At 38.7% G+C, this 18,150-nt stretch overlaps 1 protein-coding gene across 1 annotated transcript; it reads right to left on the bottom strand.

Annotated features, from left to right (window-relative positions):
- Positions 1 to 1,648: 1,648 nt before the first annotated feature.
- Positions 1,649 to 16,339, bottom strand: apool (apolipoprotein O-like). The gene is made up of 11 exons (XM_041796834.1): positions 16,259 to 16,339; positions 14,958 to 15,056; positions 14,734 to 14,859; positions 14,173 to 14,227; positions 13,588 to 13,686; positions 10,708 to 10,799; positions 10,498 to 10,614; positions 8,863 to 9,076; positions 8,270 to 8,746; positions 6,308 to 6,409; positions 1,649 to 2,292 (listed from the first exon to the last, which is right to left on the bottom strand). The coding sequence occupies exons 1-11, from the start codon at positions 16,268 to 16,270 to the stop codon at positions 2,204 to 2,206; spliced, it is 1,482 nt and encodes a 493-aa protein (XP_041652768.1). The 5' UTR covers positions 16,271 to 16,339; the 3' UTR covers positions 1,649 to 2,203.
- Between the last annotated feature and the right edge of the window lie 1,811 nt (positions 16,340 to 18,150).

The raw sequence follows: 18,150 nt of genomic DNA, 5'->3' as shown, positions 1-18,150 counted from the left end.
TAACAATGATTCCTGGAAGAGTTCTGAGCCTTTGCAGTGATTTCCAGAACAGAATCCTGACTGCCTTTAATGCAGAACTAGGGACACTTATGAGGGCCTGAAGTTCATGAGCATCCAATAATCACCTTTGGACTTGATCAGTTGCCTCCAGACTCTCTTAATCTTCGGATATTATGTATGGTAGATGGGATATGCAAAATCTTTGTAATTTCACATTTAGGAGAATGATTCTGATGTTTTTTCTTCTGAACATTTCACAAATTTTAGATTCTCTTTATTGCAGATTGGTGATCCTCCGCCCATCTTGTTAGAGACTCTGCCTTTCTGAAATACTCCTTTTATACCAGGTGATGTTACTAATCTATTGCCAAATAACCTTAAGTTGTGAAAGGCTCCTCCAGCTGTTACTCATTAGTACTGGGGCTGAACGATTTGGGAAAATAAATTGAGCTTTTTTCCCCAATATTGTAACTGTGACATGATATACAATTTTTTCTTAAGCCCCTGAGCTTGTTTTTTGCAACAAACACAAGCAATGAAGCATTCTATATTACAGTTAATACGATATTAGATAAAACCAGGACTGAAAGCTTTCCAAAATTATCTAATTGTGACAATATTGACTTGTATTGCAAATTGTATTGGAATTGTATTGAAGGGAATCGTAATTTTATGTCATTCTCATATTGAATGAGAAAAACTTACAAAAAAAGTAGGATTTTTGCTGACTATTCTAAAAATCTGACTTTTGGATGACTGCATAAGTAATTTATAACATCTCTGCAGCAATAAAAAAGTTTAAAATTGGTATTTCGCTCAATTGCCCAGCCCCCTTTTCCAGCATTTTGTTACCCCGTCCCTACTGTAAGATGTATTGCTGTCCTCAAATTCAAATATGGGTTCAAAATATGAATTTGGGTTTATGAGATTTGCAAATCATTGCATTCAGTTATTTACATTTTACAGTGTCCCATTTTTGTGGGTATTCAGGTCCAGTTTTAATATCATTATCCTATTGTCATTAACATTCCTTACAGTCTTTGTCTCTGTTCATCCCTATGCAGGTGATCAGCTGAGAATGGGCATTTAGTCTTTAATCCCAAACAAAACAAATCTAAACAAACCCGCTATGAACCAGTCATCTTGGTGCTTTCAAACATTTAATAGGGTCTTGTTTTTTCCTTATATTGTAAACTATTTAGAAACTAAAATATTTACAGGCCAGCTGAGATGCTATTGTCCACTGGCCCCCAAAAATGGGGCCGTCAATCATAAATTACATCATGCTCACACAAAGGATGATGAAAACCAATGGTTTATTTTCAGAAATACATTCAATGTTTAGATTTATTCCAAGATTAGCTATAAGTCGTGATTAATTTGTAAAAATTGGACAAACCAGTGTAAATCAAATATTTAATACCCCCATATTACTGGAATGGAAAGACCCATGTTTCATAAGCATATTTAAATGAGAGTGGCAGAGGAGTTGTCAAGTATTCATCCAGGAGGACTTTTTAGTGAAAACTTATATTTTCAGAGCTTTGCAGGGTGGATAAAGATGTGTCTTTGTAAAGCAATGTCATTTGGAAAAAAAGGCACAGGTTGATATGATAGAGCACTGATATGCAATACAAACAACATGAAATCATGAAAAATATAAATTTATTTTTTGGTTCAAACGATTGAGGAACTTCTTTAAAGAAACAAAATGGAGCATCGTTGGCCCATCTTGTAATCATTACCAGCACATCTGCTCTACTTTAACTTAACTATGCAGTGGGCTAAATCACAATAAATAAGCACCATGCATTCATGAGAGTAAAGGCTGCAGCACAAAATCCAGTAATTGGTGAATGACACGTACAGAGAATGAGTTTCACAATCTGCCATCTGTGAAAGGCTTGGTGTGGGAGTATTGTCTTCTCCAAGTTTCTGTCCTTCTACTCAAGCCGATTCATTTTGTGTACTGGAATTGATTTCATCTCCACTACGAGGAAAACGGTTCTGGAGCTTTTCTGTGGAAATTAGAATAATGTGGGCAGAAGAAATGAGAACGGAAATGTTCATGAAAGACTTCCTGAGCCTGCTTGCTTTTAAAATGGCCTACTTATGCTGCAATGAGAAGGACTTTTTGTATCAAAGTGAGTTACAAGATGGCAGTGTGGGAATGAGATCTCTCATTGAGGTTGGTTGTAGTATTTCAGCTGCGTGTGCTGTACAAGTCTTCATCCTCTGGGCTGGATTGGCCAAAGTCCATCAGAGCAGGGTCGGGCTTGAAACCAGAGCCACCTGGAGGGCAGCAAGAGAAATGCAAAACATTTTGAGTCATGGGCACAGAATAAAACTTTTAATTTTGAAGGTTTTCACTAGAATAAAGCATAAATCTGATAAATCTGGGGTCTAAGCCATAGAGTCCTGTCAAAGGCATACATGTCCTGACATTAAAAGCTGAATTAAAAGTGAACTGGATGATAGATGCTGGATTTTGTGATTGCTGGTAGCTCAGATAGAGGTGATTTTAAACAAAGAGACATACAGAACTTTCCTATCACATTTTCTCCTATATATGATACTGTATATGAATTTAAGTGTTATGCAACATGCGATAACTGCGTTGTGTTTTTGTTTTTCTGGTTAGAATAAAACCCAGCTGTCCAGATCATTTCAAACTGTGGTTCCAATGCATTGCTCAAGTTTTCAAACTGCACACGTCCAAATGTTGACTCTGGCAGCAGTGCTTCAGATTCCTCTCATGATTTGTTTGGTGGATATTATTCTAACTCCTCCACTTCTCATTCTGTCAAACCGTTGAATATATAGATGTGTTCTTCTGAAATGTAAGATTCATGTGCGCGTGGCTCAGGGGTGGCTGCAGTAACACATCATCTAGCAGTTCGGTATCTTTCCCTGTTTTTCACAAAAGCAAGACTATTCCACTGCGGTCATGTTGACACAACACCCAGCACAGACACTCCTTCAACTACAGTTTCAATATCATAACAAAGACTATCATACAAGAAAACTTTAAAAAATAAAATGCAGCATTCATTCACTGAGGTCCACTATCATAGAGTGACTTAATTTTAAAATGCACAGCTGACTGTAGAAGCTGTGCTGTCTGTGCGGACACTGCAAGCATGGAAAAACCAAGCGCTTCAGCAAGTAGAGGTCAAACTCAGGCATCATGGCTAAGGACTTTCTGTAAAATCATGTCTTTAAGTCCCACTTTTATACCTATTTTTACATCCAAAAACAACCTGTATACCACTGAAACGTATATGCCTGTATAAAATGGTAAAGACATACTGCTGTGATCATGAGTGCAGCTGCCATCACCATAACCTGACATGCCAGATTGATTTCTTTCACACATCCATCTGGAAAACCTTCAATACTAAGCATTTGGGAAAGGGCAGAGGCTATGAAAAAACTCGGAGTGTGATTGGATGAACGTTCTGACTGTCACATCTTTACAGGCTAATTAGAAGCAGCAAAACATGTGACGTAGCTGCCACCGAGGTGTGCGTGCACAGCTACGCGAACCCTGGCGACTGTAGACATGTCAGTACACGACTTTTGTTGTTTTTGAAAAGAAAACTCACTGCTGTTCTTTGTTCTTCTTTTAACGAAGAAATGTCGTCAAGTTCTGATAATTTCTGATTCTGGGGACAGCAGTAGCTCAGTGGGACTTGGGATGGGAATCGGAGGGTCGCCAGTTCAAGTCCCAGTCAGACCATATCTGGACTTTGGCCTGGTAGCTGGAGAGGTGCCAGGACACTTCCTGAGCACTGCCGAAGTGCCCTTAAGCAAGGCACTGAACCCTAAGAGCTCACGGCAGCCCTCCAACGAGGGCAGCAAGGCCATCACTCTCACATCTCTCCATTAGTGCATGTCCATGGGGATCCTGTTTGTGCAGGTGTATCTGCATGTAATTCAGCCTATGTTTGTGTACCATGTATAACAATAGAGTGTAAACTGTGAATTTCCCTTCAGGGATTAATAAAGTATGACTTAACTTAAAACTGGCACTTTAGCAGCGTCCCCGCTAATCTCTTATGGCCATAATAGCACTGGCCTCTTGTTGCTGCTTGCTTACGTCACGACTCCGCCGCACCTGAAAGTACTGCCCCTCGTCACTGATTGGTCCTGTCACTTTCTAACCAGGCTGAAATGGTTCAGATGGGAGCTTTGCAAGATGGATTTGCCAGAGAGAAACAAGGAAACAGGTGTATCCATCTGCTTTGCAAGGTTACCATCATCACGCATTGCACACAACATGACACTGTAAAAGATTTGCCCCACACTGAGCAAAACAAAAACAAAACAGTATGGCGATATATTTTTTATACACTTAGCTAATTATTGTACAGTTCACAATACTGGCAGCAGCAGAAGGAAACTACACAAGACAGTCTGCAGACCGTTCATCTCTGATGGCCGCTCTCACAGACCGTTCATCTGAGACTCTCTATATCTCAGAGCAAAATACATGCTAAAACTTTAGAAATAAAGTCCGGTTGAACTTTTGTTCAGGGTCAGGGCTAAGGAATAGTTATGATGCCAAATACTAAAAATTAAAAATCTGACCTGCAAACCTGATAATAGAACATTTAAAAAAGTAGAGTAAACATTCTGCTTGCAGGAAAAAGCTTGTCCTTCATGTAAACATTTTAACGCCGCAAGTGTAGCTTACATAGCTCCATTAGCTTTGTAAGCTATGTAGGTAACATAGCTAAGTAGCTAAAGCTTAGCTCTCAAAGCAGCTATGTAAGCTACATATCTACATTATAGAACTGGGCAATTAATGGAAAAAGAATCAAAACCGACATTTAGAGCCTCTAACCGACATACTCTACGCTACTAATGCACCATCCCCTTAAAAACATGCTACTGGCTGTGTAGTCAGATGATAGAAAGCCAGGTGTCGCAAAGCATGAAGTCTGCTGAAAACCCAAAGGAAGTAGTCGAGTGTCACTGTCCCATCCAGTCCCCTAAAGATCTAACATGGAGCTAACTGTGCAAAGCGAGCAGCAGAGTAATTTTCTATCTTTATACGATCGTGTAAAAATAATCTTTGTTAGTAAGAAATACACGTCATTTATTTCTACTTTTAAATTTGAGGTACTTTTTTAGAAAGAAACATTTTCATTTCAGCTAATGTGTTTTAATTTCAAATTTTTCAAAAAATAACCATCAGTTGCGAATAATTGGCATGTTCTTTTTAGTTATTTGTTTTAAGATTATACAAATCAGTCATAACAGAGGTTAAAAGTTAAATCAATTGTATTTTGGTTTTTAGCATAATTGCCCAGCCTTACTACATTATCTACGTAGCCAACTTTGCTTTAGCTGTGTTTTGTTAAGCTCACATTGCTAAAGCTTTTTTAGCCATAGACAATGTAGCTACATAGCTATGTTGCTAAAGCTAAGCTCACAAAGCAGCTATGTAGTATCTGTGTAATCTATGTAGCTAAAATAGCTTTAGCTACATTTGCTAAAGCTCACATTGCTGAAGCTAACTTAGCTACATTTGCTTATATAGTAATGGTAATTACATAGCTTATGTAGCTAGCGTAGCTATATTAGCTTTAGGTAAAGTTAACAAAGATAAAGCCAGACACCATTTGTTTAACTTCTTCTAAAACAGGTCTATACATAATTTAATGCCAAATTAGACCTTTTTCTCTGTTCTATTTATGAAATCTTGCCTTACTGTTAGTTTGCAATGTGGTTTATTTTAGATACAGCCAGTATCCAAAATCAAGGAGTATCACAACATGCATCACATCAAGAATCTGTATCATATGTATTTGTATCATGAAGGAGTGAGAAATAGCCATCTCATTCATTACTGAAAGTATTGGTTCGCTGCTCAGACATTCTGGGATTAAGTGACACAGACCAACTTTATAGGGGTTGTTTTACTTTTAAACAGCATTTCTCCCTCATTAGATCACAGTCCTGCATTTACAGAAAACTGTGGTATACTGTTAGGTGACTAAACCATGACTTCTCAGTAAAAGATTAATGACCAGAGGAGCCTGACTTGCAGTCATTGGGTCGGTACTTTACAAGGCTGGGAGCTTAACTACTTTACTAAAGCTGACAGAAGTGCAAACGCTACACAGAAATTGGACTTTGTTGAATGCGAAGAAAATCAATGCAGAAAGACAGGTAAAACCTTCTTCTGAGAGCCATCCAACAACAGACTGCATCTTTCATACCAGTAAACCCCCCCAGTGTGCTGACTAATTCATGCCCAACATGCAGCACAAAGCTGTGGTGGTGAAAGGGTTAACAGTACCTTCAGGTCTTTCCTCTGTGGGCTGCACAGGAGCAGGTTCTGTTAGTGTTGGTTTCTCTTCTACAGCAGCAGGTATGGGGTCGGCTGATTCAGCAACTGGCACTGTGAAGGAGCCAAACACAAACCAGGGTCAAACACAGGGACACAGACAGATGTGTTTCTATTTTAATGTAGTCAAATGTCATCACAGAGTGCTGCAGCAATGAGTCTTAATAGGGATGAGTTCCAGAATCCAGTACCAACATGTCCACCTACCTTCCTCCGGAGCCAAATCAAACACAGATTTCTGTGCTTCATTTCAGTACCCTGCAACCCCAGTGTGACCCCCTGCCAGTCCAAATGAAAGGTATAAGATATATTTTTTCATGAAATTAATGTAATTCCCACTTGTTTTCTTTCAACAGGATATGAATGTATTTTATTTTTTACCTGTCCAGAGCAATGTCTCCACTCTTATCTGATTACGTTTCTTTGCACTATTTACTTCATGTTCTGTCCTTGACGCTGCACCAGCATGAGTTTTTTGCTTTGTCTTTACTTAAGTCACAACGGTTCTACTGGCAACTTTTAAGATATTTCTCTGGTTACCAAAATGGCTTTAATTCACCCACCGACTTTAATAAATTTTCTGGCACTCCCTGCTGTCTCTTCCATGTTTGTTTCTTGAATTTGTCAGTCTCGGTATGAAATGTTTATAAAGGTATGAAAGCAGACAGCGACACTCAGCTGGAGCAGCATCGCAGCGCTCTCTGGGTCAGATCAATGGAGAGAAAAAAGTACTCTGACTTTTATTTGGGAGAAAGTTTAGTCCCTTAAGTTTCCCTTTCTGTCCCATCAACAGACTTCTACATCCTGTAGCCCGCTTAAGTCCCATAACTTGTTATATGCATGATAGTTGAATAGCAGGGGCAAATCTACACTTTTTGATTGGTATAGCCTGGGCCTTGACTTATATATGGGGGTATTATATCATTCTGTAGTTTTGATTAAGGCACGTTTAGACACCGGTATAGTTTTAGAAGTATCAATTTAGCAGTGGTATTAAAAAAAACAAAAAAAACCCCATCCATAGTCCTAGAAACCAGATGCATAAGCATTTTAGCACTTCCAGTCCTATTGTCAAAAATGAGTGTACTGTTAAAGTCCTGAAAAAGACACAAGTAAGCAAAAGCTTGAGATAGAGATTTCAGTGATATTCTATTCAATGAATAAATCTGGGAGTGCTCCACTTGTAGACACTGAAGTTTTCACATCTTACAAAAAAAGCCCTTAGCAAACTAGGACTTCAGAGTTTATCTAGGACACTAAACATCATCACACCAAACATCTAAACTCAACTAGTCTGGCTCTCTTTGCAATTTGTTGGTCAAACTAAGAAAGAAGGCTTCTGTAGAAGAGGTAAGAGCAGGAAATAAAAGTTTGGAAGTTAAATGGTAGTGGCACTGAAGTCAGATGACTGTGCTGCAGTACTTCTGTAGCCCAGCATTAACTTTTTTATTTTGTTAACTGAGAAAGTATGCTTTGTGAAAATTACCCTCATGAACAAAATGTGCAAGTGTCAAAACTTTTTAATCCACAGAACTTACTTTTTAGCCATAATCCAAAAGCCACGTCAAAAGCCTACAAGTTTGTTGTTTTTTTTTTAAGATTTATTTTTGTGCCTTTTTTGTGCCTTTATTAGATAGAGGAGGACAGTGGATAGACTCGGAAACAGGGAAGAGAGCGGGGAGAGACATTCGGGAAATAATGCCACAGGCCAGACCTGAACCCGGGCCACCCGCATACATGGTGCGCACCCTAACCACTTGACTACCGGCGCGCCCCAGTGTGATGCTAACTTCCTGGCCTAAAAAGATTTGTCATCCCTGCAGCCTCTATGAGTAATGTCGATTTTGGCATATTATTTTGCATTAAAAGTGGACTTCCTGCACTCTGGCATTGGGCGCAGAATAATTTTGGTACCTAAAGGTTCATCTGAGGCCTTTGAAGCAGGTAGTTCTTCAGAAGAAAGAACAGGTTCAGCTGGGGCGGCTTCAACTGGAGCAGGCTCAACTGGAGCAGACTCGACTGGAGCAGCTTCAACCGGAGCAGGCGCCACTGGAGAAGGCGCTACTGGAGCAGCTTCAACTGGAGTAGGCTCGACTGGAGCAGGCTCAACTGGAGCAGGCTCTACTGGAGCAGCTTCAACTGGAGCAGGCTCTACTGGGGCAGCTTCAACTGGAGTAGGCTCAACTGGGGCAGCTTCAACTGGAGTAGGCTCAACCGGAGCAGACTCGACTGGAGCAGACTCCACAGGTGGTGCTTCTGCTGGACTGACATCAGTTGATAAATCCTCTGCTTCCACTTTTGTGCCAGAGGGCTCACTTCCAACAGGTGCAGATATTTCCTCTGAGGCTGTGTTGGTTTCTGTCTCTGCTGGCACTAAATGTACCGCTGGATCTGTGCAGAGAGAGTGAATGCAGCATATCATCAGTAAGAGCCTTTATGTGATTGTGTGTGAAACAAAAGACATTGAGATACAGAAGGAAGAAGACGGAGATCAATATCTATAACACCTGTATTGGCCTCTGTAGGGATCTGGTCTGGAGATATCTCTGTGAGTGTGACTGATGACACATCCTCTTTTACAACAGCTACAATGGGCTCTTCAGAGAGAGGAACAGACTCAGCTGATTTCACCTCTGTCTCAGGGATTGAAGAGCTCTGAACTGAGCTGGGCTCTGAAGCTTCATTCACTACAACAGACTCTGGAATTGGCACTGCAGCTGCCTGAAAACATGGATAAAAAAATAAGTTTTCAATCTGTTCAGCTAATAGAAAAAATTCCATTCATCTTTTTTTTTCAGGAAACAAAGCGAGAGAACAACAGGACAAACCATAATCTTAAATATAGATGTGAATACCCAACAGCACTTGCTCTTTAGCTCGTAGAAGAGCATCACAACTCAAACTCAGCACATCTAAAAATTTTAACATGGGTATACTGTATTGTAAGAACACTTCAGCCATGAGTCAGAGTTTAGGAGAAGCCCCGTATGAGCAAGACAGTAACAAAAACACATTTTGTCTCTTATCTTTTTGTGTCCGTGCACTGATTTTCTTTATGTTTCCCTTTGTATGCATGACATTACTTAGTTTTGCTACATGCTATGTAAAATAGGGAGCATTTATATTAATACTTATGCTGTAAAAAAAAAGAAGAAATTTGCAGTGGTTTTTCAAATGATCTCACAAGGCACACTGGTGTGCTTTAAACCAAGCCCTGGTGTGCCGTGGGAATAATGCAATAACTTAAGTTCATTCAGGACCACTTTGTCAAGAAACACAAATGATGTGTGTTAAAACTAGTTTTTCTTTATAAGCAGTTATGACATGATAAAGTCAGAGGAAGAATAAAAGAGGAGCTGGAGAGGAGGAGGGCTGTAAAAAGAGGGAGCTGCAAAGCAAAGCCAGGCAAGAGCAGTTCACATATTGCAGCATGAGTGCAATTAGCCAGAAGTGTGCTGATCTCATTTACATGGCAGCCCTTGACTCTGTGACTTGCATGAACTAACGCTTTACACTTGATTTACTATATTATTGCTAAGTCAATTTAGCCTCTGCAGCAGTACCGGCGACTTCAAGCGGCTGCAGTGTTCACAGCTGCATCTTTGACTTTATTTAATGCCACAGCCCACTTCTTCGACTTGGCATGGACTTACATCAAGTGAGTTCAAACTCTTTTTTTAAACTGTTGTTTAAGCCAAATCATTGCACGGCTGAGCAAAAAACTAACCGAGATGACCCAGCTTGTCTTTAAACCCCAGACACACCGATGGAGTCACTCTGCAAAGCAAGCACAGTCGCTAAGTTGCAGTTATTATAGACACCAAACAAAGGCATTAAAAAAAACGCAGATTTTACGTGTTCACTGTCTTGCTAACGAAGTACAGTGGCACAAGCGTGTGACATTCTGTTTGTTACCTGGTTGCTTGTAATGCTAGTGATAACGCTGACATATTGCTACTGGTTTACCACCCACCATTACTCTGAGTGTCTAAAAACTGTGTGGCACCGATAAGTTATTGAAAACAAAAGCACAAGTGTAGAGTACGGTTTAGTCACAAACAGTAAGGCATCCTTGCAGTATTTTTCTTTCAAAACTATAATGTAATCTCTCTTCGATTTAACACACTAATATGGCCGCTAACCTGTGGTTGTGAAGCAGCGTCGTCTTTGGCACCCGGCTCCTGGGGCTTTGAGGTGAACAGTGAAGACACTGTGGCACCGCTCCACTGCCCTGCAGCATACACCTTCTTACCTGTCACCTTACAAAAACAGAAATTAACTGCGTTAAACTCTTAAAAGAAGTTTTTGTAACTGGTCAGAATTTGTCAGAATTTAAAAACAGTAAAGGTTACCTTTAGTACAGCCACAGCTTGGGCCGGGTAGCACACTGAAGCTCCTGCACTCATCAGACCCACTGGAAGAGCTACCCTCTTAAAACGAGAACCTAAAATAATGTTTACAGAGAGGAATGTAAGTAAGTGAGTTGGCATAAAATTAAGCCCTGGAGAACAGAATCATGAGGGACCTCTGTTTCTGGAAAGGTTACATACACATGGCCTGCTGTAGCTTATTTAAACTAACACAGTGACGCAGTTTCACATAGCCCCTTCTCACAACCTAGTATGAACCTAGGAAATCTTTTTCCACCTTAAGAAACCAGGTGATTTATTTGACATTTAAGTGTTTATGATTCGATTAACTCTGAATAATTCACTAATATAGAGTTTAAAACTGTAAGAAACTTTGTTATTTTGACCTGTTTTTCTTTGATTTCTGTGCTTCAGTGTGTAGAAAACTGCATCTGCAAGTGCACAGCATACAAGACTTCTTTTTTTTTTTTTTTGTTAGGTCAAAGTCAGGTTAAATGCTGCTGCTGAAAGTGGTGATATTTTATTCAAAGTGTCCGAGTTAAAGCCCAAGACTTGGGGGTGAAAAAACAAAGGCTATGCAGGTTATGTGTTATTAATAGAGTCATTTCAACAGATCCTGCAAATGCTTCATGAGAGTTCAAAAAGAAAAACAATAAGCACTTTATAAAAATACACGTGATGCCTACTTTACGATGCTCTTTCAGAGCTGCATGGTAAAAGACCATCCATAGTTAAGGCAATGAAATACAAACAACTCCTGGTAGGTCCTGTTCTGTCCCCAAACATTAAATAAAATTAGGGGTGTAATGGTATTCATGTAGTTGCACAGGGAATATGTCTGAATGGAAAAAAAAGATGAAAACACATGGAAGTATTTACACGCTAGTTAAGGTGGCAGAAACGCTTGTAACAGTTTGCTAACTGCTGTTAAACAATTAACAAAGAAGGTGATGAAGAAAGCTTGACAAAACAAACAGGGGAAATGGGGGAAGCCTAGAACTAGAAATCAGAATTTTATGTTGATTTTATCCCAGTGAACTGAACTGTGACCCCAAAAACAAGGCACAAAGTGAACTGTGGCCTCCATAAACCCTTACTCTCCTACAACAGATTTTTTAAATTTTATAAACAGAAAATTTGCCACACACTGGCACAGCAGTAGAAGCAATTTAAGGCAAGTGTTTTGCCTAATGACACACAGACATGTAACAGCAGGATCTGGAGATCAAACCCTCGACTTAATCCTTAAAAAATGCCTTTTGAGGGCGGAGCCATACTGGTGGCAGAAAGTTTGCTAGCAGTGGTTTGTGGTCAGTTTACACAGGGTATACCCAGAAAATCTGACATCAGATCAAATACTTTTTAAGACCTTGCAGACACCCTGTCACATCAGAAAGTTCTAAACCATCTGGTTGTGTTCTCCTTTAACTTCAGTTGTTTGTCTGCAGAAGAAAAGTTTTCTTTTAGTGGCAGCTAATGTTTCTCAATGTGATGAGCAGAAATGGACAGTAACTGTTTGCATTTACTCAATTACGGTAACTGAGTATTTTTTTTTGCAGACTTGTGCTTCTTTAACTACTTTTGAGATCAGTAATTTTACTTTTACTTGAGCAGATTTTAACCAGAGTAAATGCATTTTTACTTGAATACAATACTCTTGCCTTTTTTTCCCACTGTCTTTGGAGCTCATGAAACTTTTTCAAATGTTGTGCAGGTTGTGTAAATCAGTGTTTTTTGGACATTAATGGTTTAGAAAACCACAACACAGCTCCGTTAAGGTCTGTTAGAAATTTTTTGAGGACTGAATCTTTAGTTTTGCTTTCATTTACAGCCATAAATCACTGTTGTGTCAGAAAGCAGAAAGAGAGGGGGTGAAAGAGCACAGGGCTAGAAGTAATAAAGCTGTTTCTACCCCCCCCCCCAAAAAAAAAACCCTGCTCTAGTAGATCGCAGATGCATTCTGATTCTTAACGATCTGAGATTGTCCTATCGCACACCCCATGTCATCCTAACATTTATATACCTGGCCTAGAGAAAATAACTATTTATGTTGAATCTATCTAATATTGTGTTGTTAGAGTGATTTTATACTTGTGTTTGTTGAAAAATGCATAAGAGGAGGAACTTAGAAGCAAAATTTCAAGTCAAATCGCAACTGCAATATTGGAATAAAAATCACAATCAGCCCTGGTAGCAACTCAGTACTGAAAGTACACTTTAAATTATGTACTTTTTACTTTTACCTGAGCAAATTTTAACCAAAGTAATTATACTTTTACTTGAGTACAATAGTCATGTACCTTCTCCAGCCCTGGTGCTGAGGTCCCCCGACCTATATGAACTTCTAGCCTGGACTTCAGATCTAGTTTGTACTTTGAAGTCATGTCTCTGCCAGTGAATGCCAAGATTTGTCAGACAACTTTTGGTGTATTAAGGACTGATGTACTGCCTAACAAAAATGATGGTAAACTGCACTTGTATTGACTGATAAGTATTTCCTCTTTGCTAATTCTTTTATCAACTGTATAAGAGCATTGTAAATCACTGTGAACATTGCTGTCACTTCTGACAATCATCTGTGTTTTATTTTACAGGGCGTATTCAAGGACAATATAGTATTGAAACAGAAGTTCTACCATTTTTAAAATTAAGGGTTAACCTATTTTGATTACCAGCGCAGGAATAAGACGTTTCCCATGATCTAGTTTGCGTCTCTGCTTCTCTCCACGTGCTTTTGCGAAACAGCTGTGTAAAAATGTATGCTTACTTCAAATTAGAAAATAGATTGAAAGATACATGAGAAACTCATTTTCCTCAGACATCCTAGAATGTTTTCATTCAAATAACAGGGGATCAATTTACCTTTACGTGCCAAGAACATGCCGAGCAGGCCAGCCATAGTGATGGTTCCAAATCTGGGAAGAAACCCTGGGGGAGGGTCTTTCAAGTAATAATATACATCTGGGAATCAAAGGAAACACAGTCAAATGACGATGAATACTCTAAGTACTGTTCTCAAGTCTGACCTAATGTCTGACCTTGTTTTAGATTGAATAAAGCATTAGTCATGGTGGGACTTGTGACGTGAGCACACGTTTTTATTACTGCATGGGGCTGATTCATCAATGGATTGTGAGATGCAGTCATTTTTATGGTGCAGAGCTGCATATTTTCTATTTTCTATGGAAGCTTGGCATATTTGAACATGTATGCTTGCATACTGAAATGCTAAAAAAAAAGTCCCAGATACACTGATTTTGCTTGATAAAAGGGTGTCCATATAAATAAACAAATTTAAGTTTTATTTCTATGTAAATAACCCTGCAGAGTTGACATCTTAACTATGCCTAAACTTTGTAATTGCATGGACAAGTGTTTTAAGTTTGGATTTTCAGGGAGTTAATATCAGTGATATGTGATGCCTTCATGTACCAGTTGATTACTCACCCTCTCCTGCGTGGTACAGATTAACACTCCCTGTTTTGACAGACACATACGCACCCTGTCAGGAACAAAGGGACAGAGCAGAAATCAACTTACAGCCAGTAAGAAAACAATTCTTAAGAAAACACTAAACCTGCAACATATGAGTCAGTGTGGATTTTTTTTAAACCTCCATCCTTCACAATATCAAACTGTCAAATCTCCCTGCTGCAAATCTAACAGCTGCGGTGTTGACAGCATGAACCCTGTTTCCTGTCAAACTCCTGAACTATGCCGTTTGCAAATATCGTACCTGCACAGAGCACTTGCAGCACGTGGGATTGTGCTCTGTAACCGCAAACAAGAGGAACAAAAATCAGGGTTGGAAAACTAACACTGCAGGTGCAAGATCAGATCTCTTCAATGTGCTTCAGTTGTTCCATTTTCAACACTTTTATCTGTCAGAAGGGTTTGTGTTTATTTTGGTTTGAAAAGTTAAAAGCGTGAATTACTTCTGAGGAGGCGGTGTCTGTGAACTTCACTTTATTGTCTATCACTGTATAAACACACAGCATATCTGAATACCTTAACAGCCAGGACAAACGGTTGTACGGTTTCTCTTGCTGTAGTTAACCCTCTCTGAATAACACCTGGACTCTCTGGAATAAAATGAGCTGTGGCAGGGTGTGGCACTGGGGTGTAGATGTTCAGCTGGGGACAGGGGCAGAGACAGCATGTGATTATGATGTTTAATAGTAGACTTTAAAATCAATAATTTAAGATGTAAAGAAATGTTCACACAGCCATACCTTTTCTCGAGTGATGAGCCCATCAGTGGGGGTTTCACTGATTGTATACACCCGTAGGGAGGCTAAGCCCAGCACCGTCGGGACGGCCACTATTGCCACCTAGGACAAGTGAAGTACACTGCTGTAAGCACCAATGCAAACCAGGCTACCAACAGACACATATCACTGACAGACACAAGACTTTTGTGGACCAGTGGGAGAAAGTGTAGCTGCTTTACATATGTAAAATTATAGATCCTGGCCTGTCTTTTATGGCTTTACTGTAGCTCAGATACTGTAAGAAAGCTCACTCTGGTAAAATACATCAACCTCATATGCACATTTGTATCAATTAATGTAAACTGTCTGAAACTATTTTATCTACCTCATGTAAATCTGCCCACATCCTTGCTAATTTATACTTCTGAGCATGTCTGGTCAGCATCCATGCAACCTTTGCACATCAAGGACTGGAGTCAAGTTCCTTGTTAACTTACTAAATCAAAATCTGAAATTAAAATCTGAAATAATTGTAAAGTATAGTAGTAATGCTTCATCAAAGCATTAACGACCAATGGTGTCATCATGCTGTATTAGCTAAGTTATTTATGGACTTTAATCTATTAATACTTCACTACTAAACATTTAAACTTGCTCGTGTTCAGTTGAAGATCATTTGAAAGAACTGTGTGCAAAAAAGGTATGAAACTGTACGCTGATTTACCATATGTTTGTCTAAAAACAACAAACAAAAAACTTAGTCCACAGGTGAAAAGAACTAAATGTACCACATGCATACAAGCTATAAGATACATCAGTTCTGCTCTAAAACCCACGTTATTCTGTTTTCTAGTCACTTCCATGTAGGTGTATTTTGAGCAGCGAACATAAATGTAAAGGCGTGTATAACTTGTAATACAACAGCTACACTAATGCTACCTGCATAGTAACATTCATGTCAATAGCCGCATGTTCATGACATTTCTATCACTTTAACAGTTTATACTGTAAACGAAGCCAGAGCAGGTGCATTTATCCGCTCAGACATATGCTTAGGAGGAAATAAACAGTGAAAGTTGTTATGAATAGCTATCAGCTAAGAAAGTAAAACGCTGACAGTTAGCATACACTCATTCAACGAGGCTAATACAGTAGGCATCATAGTTAGCAAGGCTATCTTCGAGAAACGTAGCGTTACAAGCAAAGAAAGAGCCGTTAACAGCTCCGGGGTAGTTGTCGTTAACGCTACACTCGACTAGTGATGCAGAATAAGCATTGTAAAGGCATAAAACTTTGACGGGAAGGAAATGTCATGCATTCACCTTGGCCGCCATGACAGGGCTCCTGCTCCTCCTTCTTCTTTGGGTTCTGAGTTACTCCTTCGAGTGGTCGCTGTGCAGTCCCCTACTGCCACCTAGTGGGCTGAGGACGCGTCTGCAACGGCTTAACATTGAAGGTGCTCCATATTCAGCAGCTATTATCAGTGTGTTTGCACGATCACTGTGAAGACTATAGATCAGGGCTGTCAAACTCAAACACAGCGGGGGCCGAAATCTGAATTTAGGTCTAACCTGAAGGCCCAACAGGGAAAACATTTTTGTTATTTAAATTCTAACCAAAAAACTGTAAACGTAATTTTCACAGGTAATTAACTAAGGGGGAAAAACCGATGATAAATGAATTTGAGATTTTTTTTAGCGTCAAAATGACAAGTTTAAAAGCTCAAAATCTGAGATAAAACTTTAAAAAATAGTTCAAAAGGTCAGAACACAAAAATAAAAGTCAAAATAATGTTTTCGAAAGGCAAATATATGAGATAGAAAGTAAAAATCACAAGTTTAATGGTCAAAATATGACATAAAATCCAAAACAATGTGTTTAAATTCAAAATTAGATAAAATTCAAAATACTGAGTTTAAAAGGTCGAAATATGGGATTAAAAAACAAATTCAGAGTTCAAAAGGTTGATGTGTGGCTTAAAATTTAAGATTGTGACTCTAAAAGGTCAAAATATGAGATAAATTTCTAAATCATGAGTTTAAAAAGTCAAAATATGAGATTAAAAGTCAAAATTAGGAGTTTAAAAGGGCAAAATATGAGATTAAATTTGAAATTCTGATCTTGAAATTTTAAAATATGACTTGAAATTCAAAACTGAAATGTAAAAGTTCACAATATGAGATAAAAAGACAAAATTCTATAGATAATGAAAAATGCTATAGATAATGTTTGTTAAATCTGGTTAAATGTTTTCAGAAGGGAAATCCATTCTATCAGTTTAATCATATTGTAAAGATGTATAAAAATAATGATAATAATAATAATAATAATAATAAACTGCAGCTGGAGTTTCTGAGTAAATGGCTTGAGCTCTGCACTTGTTAATCAAAACAAAGTGGATGCAAGGTGGGTGAAAACCCAGAAGACCCAGACCACAAGGGTCCCCTGAAGTTCTTGGTTCACGCCCATTTTTTCTTGTTTAATGCATACAAATCTTAACCAGCACAACTTAAATACAACTATGTTAATCATACTTTTTATGTATATCAAACATTTTTAAACATTCTGAATTTCATTATTGAAGTAAATGCCATGCTCATGTCATCAACTAGACCTTATTTAAATTTTAGTAAACACTGATTGCAATGGATTTAATGGCAACTGAGAGATATAGAGGGCAATGTGCCTAAAGGTACACTGTAGACTTGGTGGAAGTGATGCAGAAGTAACAGTTTTATTTGTGCTCAGAGTCCCAAAAAGGTAAATCTACCTTGAGATTTACTATAAAAATAAGAGAATTAGTAGAACTATAAGGATCAGCAATACACATTGCCACATACAGTGTATTAACAAAGCATTTAGACCCCCTTTGCTTTTTTCAGTTTTGTTGTGTTTCAGCCTAATGGCACTGTCAAAAAGAAACATTTTGTAATGTAATGTACCTACAATCAGCACCCCATCTTGACAAAGTAAAAACAGAATTTTATGATTTTTTTTGCAAGTTTCTGACAAATAAAAAAATGAAACATCACATTAATATAAAGATGCAGAACCTTTGCAACATGCAGTTAAGCTCAGGTTCCTCCCTCTTCTCTTGCTGAGATGTTTCTGCACCTTGATTGGAGTCCACCTGTGCTAAATTCAATTGATCAGACATGATTTTAAATGGCAGATATCTCTCTTTAGAAGGCCACATAGCTGGCAATGCCTATCT

This window comes from Cheilinus undulatus, linkage group 10 (genome assembly GCF_018320785.1).
Source record: "Cheilinus undulatus linkage group 10, ASM1832078v1, whole genome shotgun sequence".
NCBI lineage: Eukaryota > Metazoa > Chordata > Actinopteri > Labriformes > Labridae > Cheilinus > Cheilinus undulatus.
The sequence above is the reverse complement of the archived record's forward strand: the minus strand, read 5'-3'. Positions and strand labels throughout refer to the sequence as shown.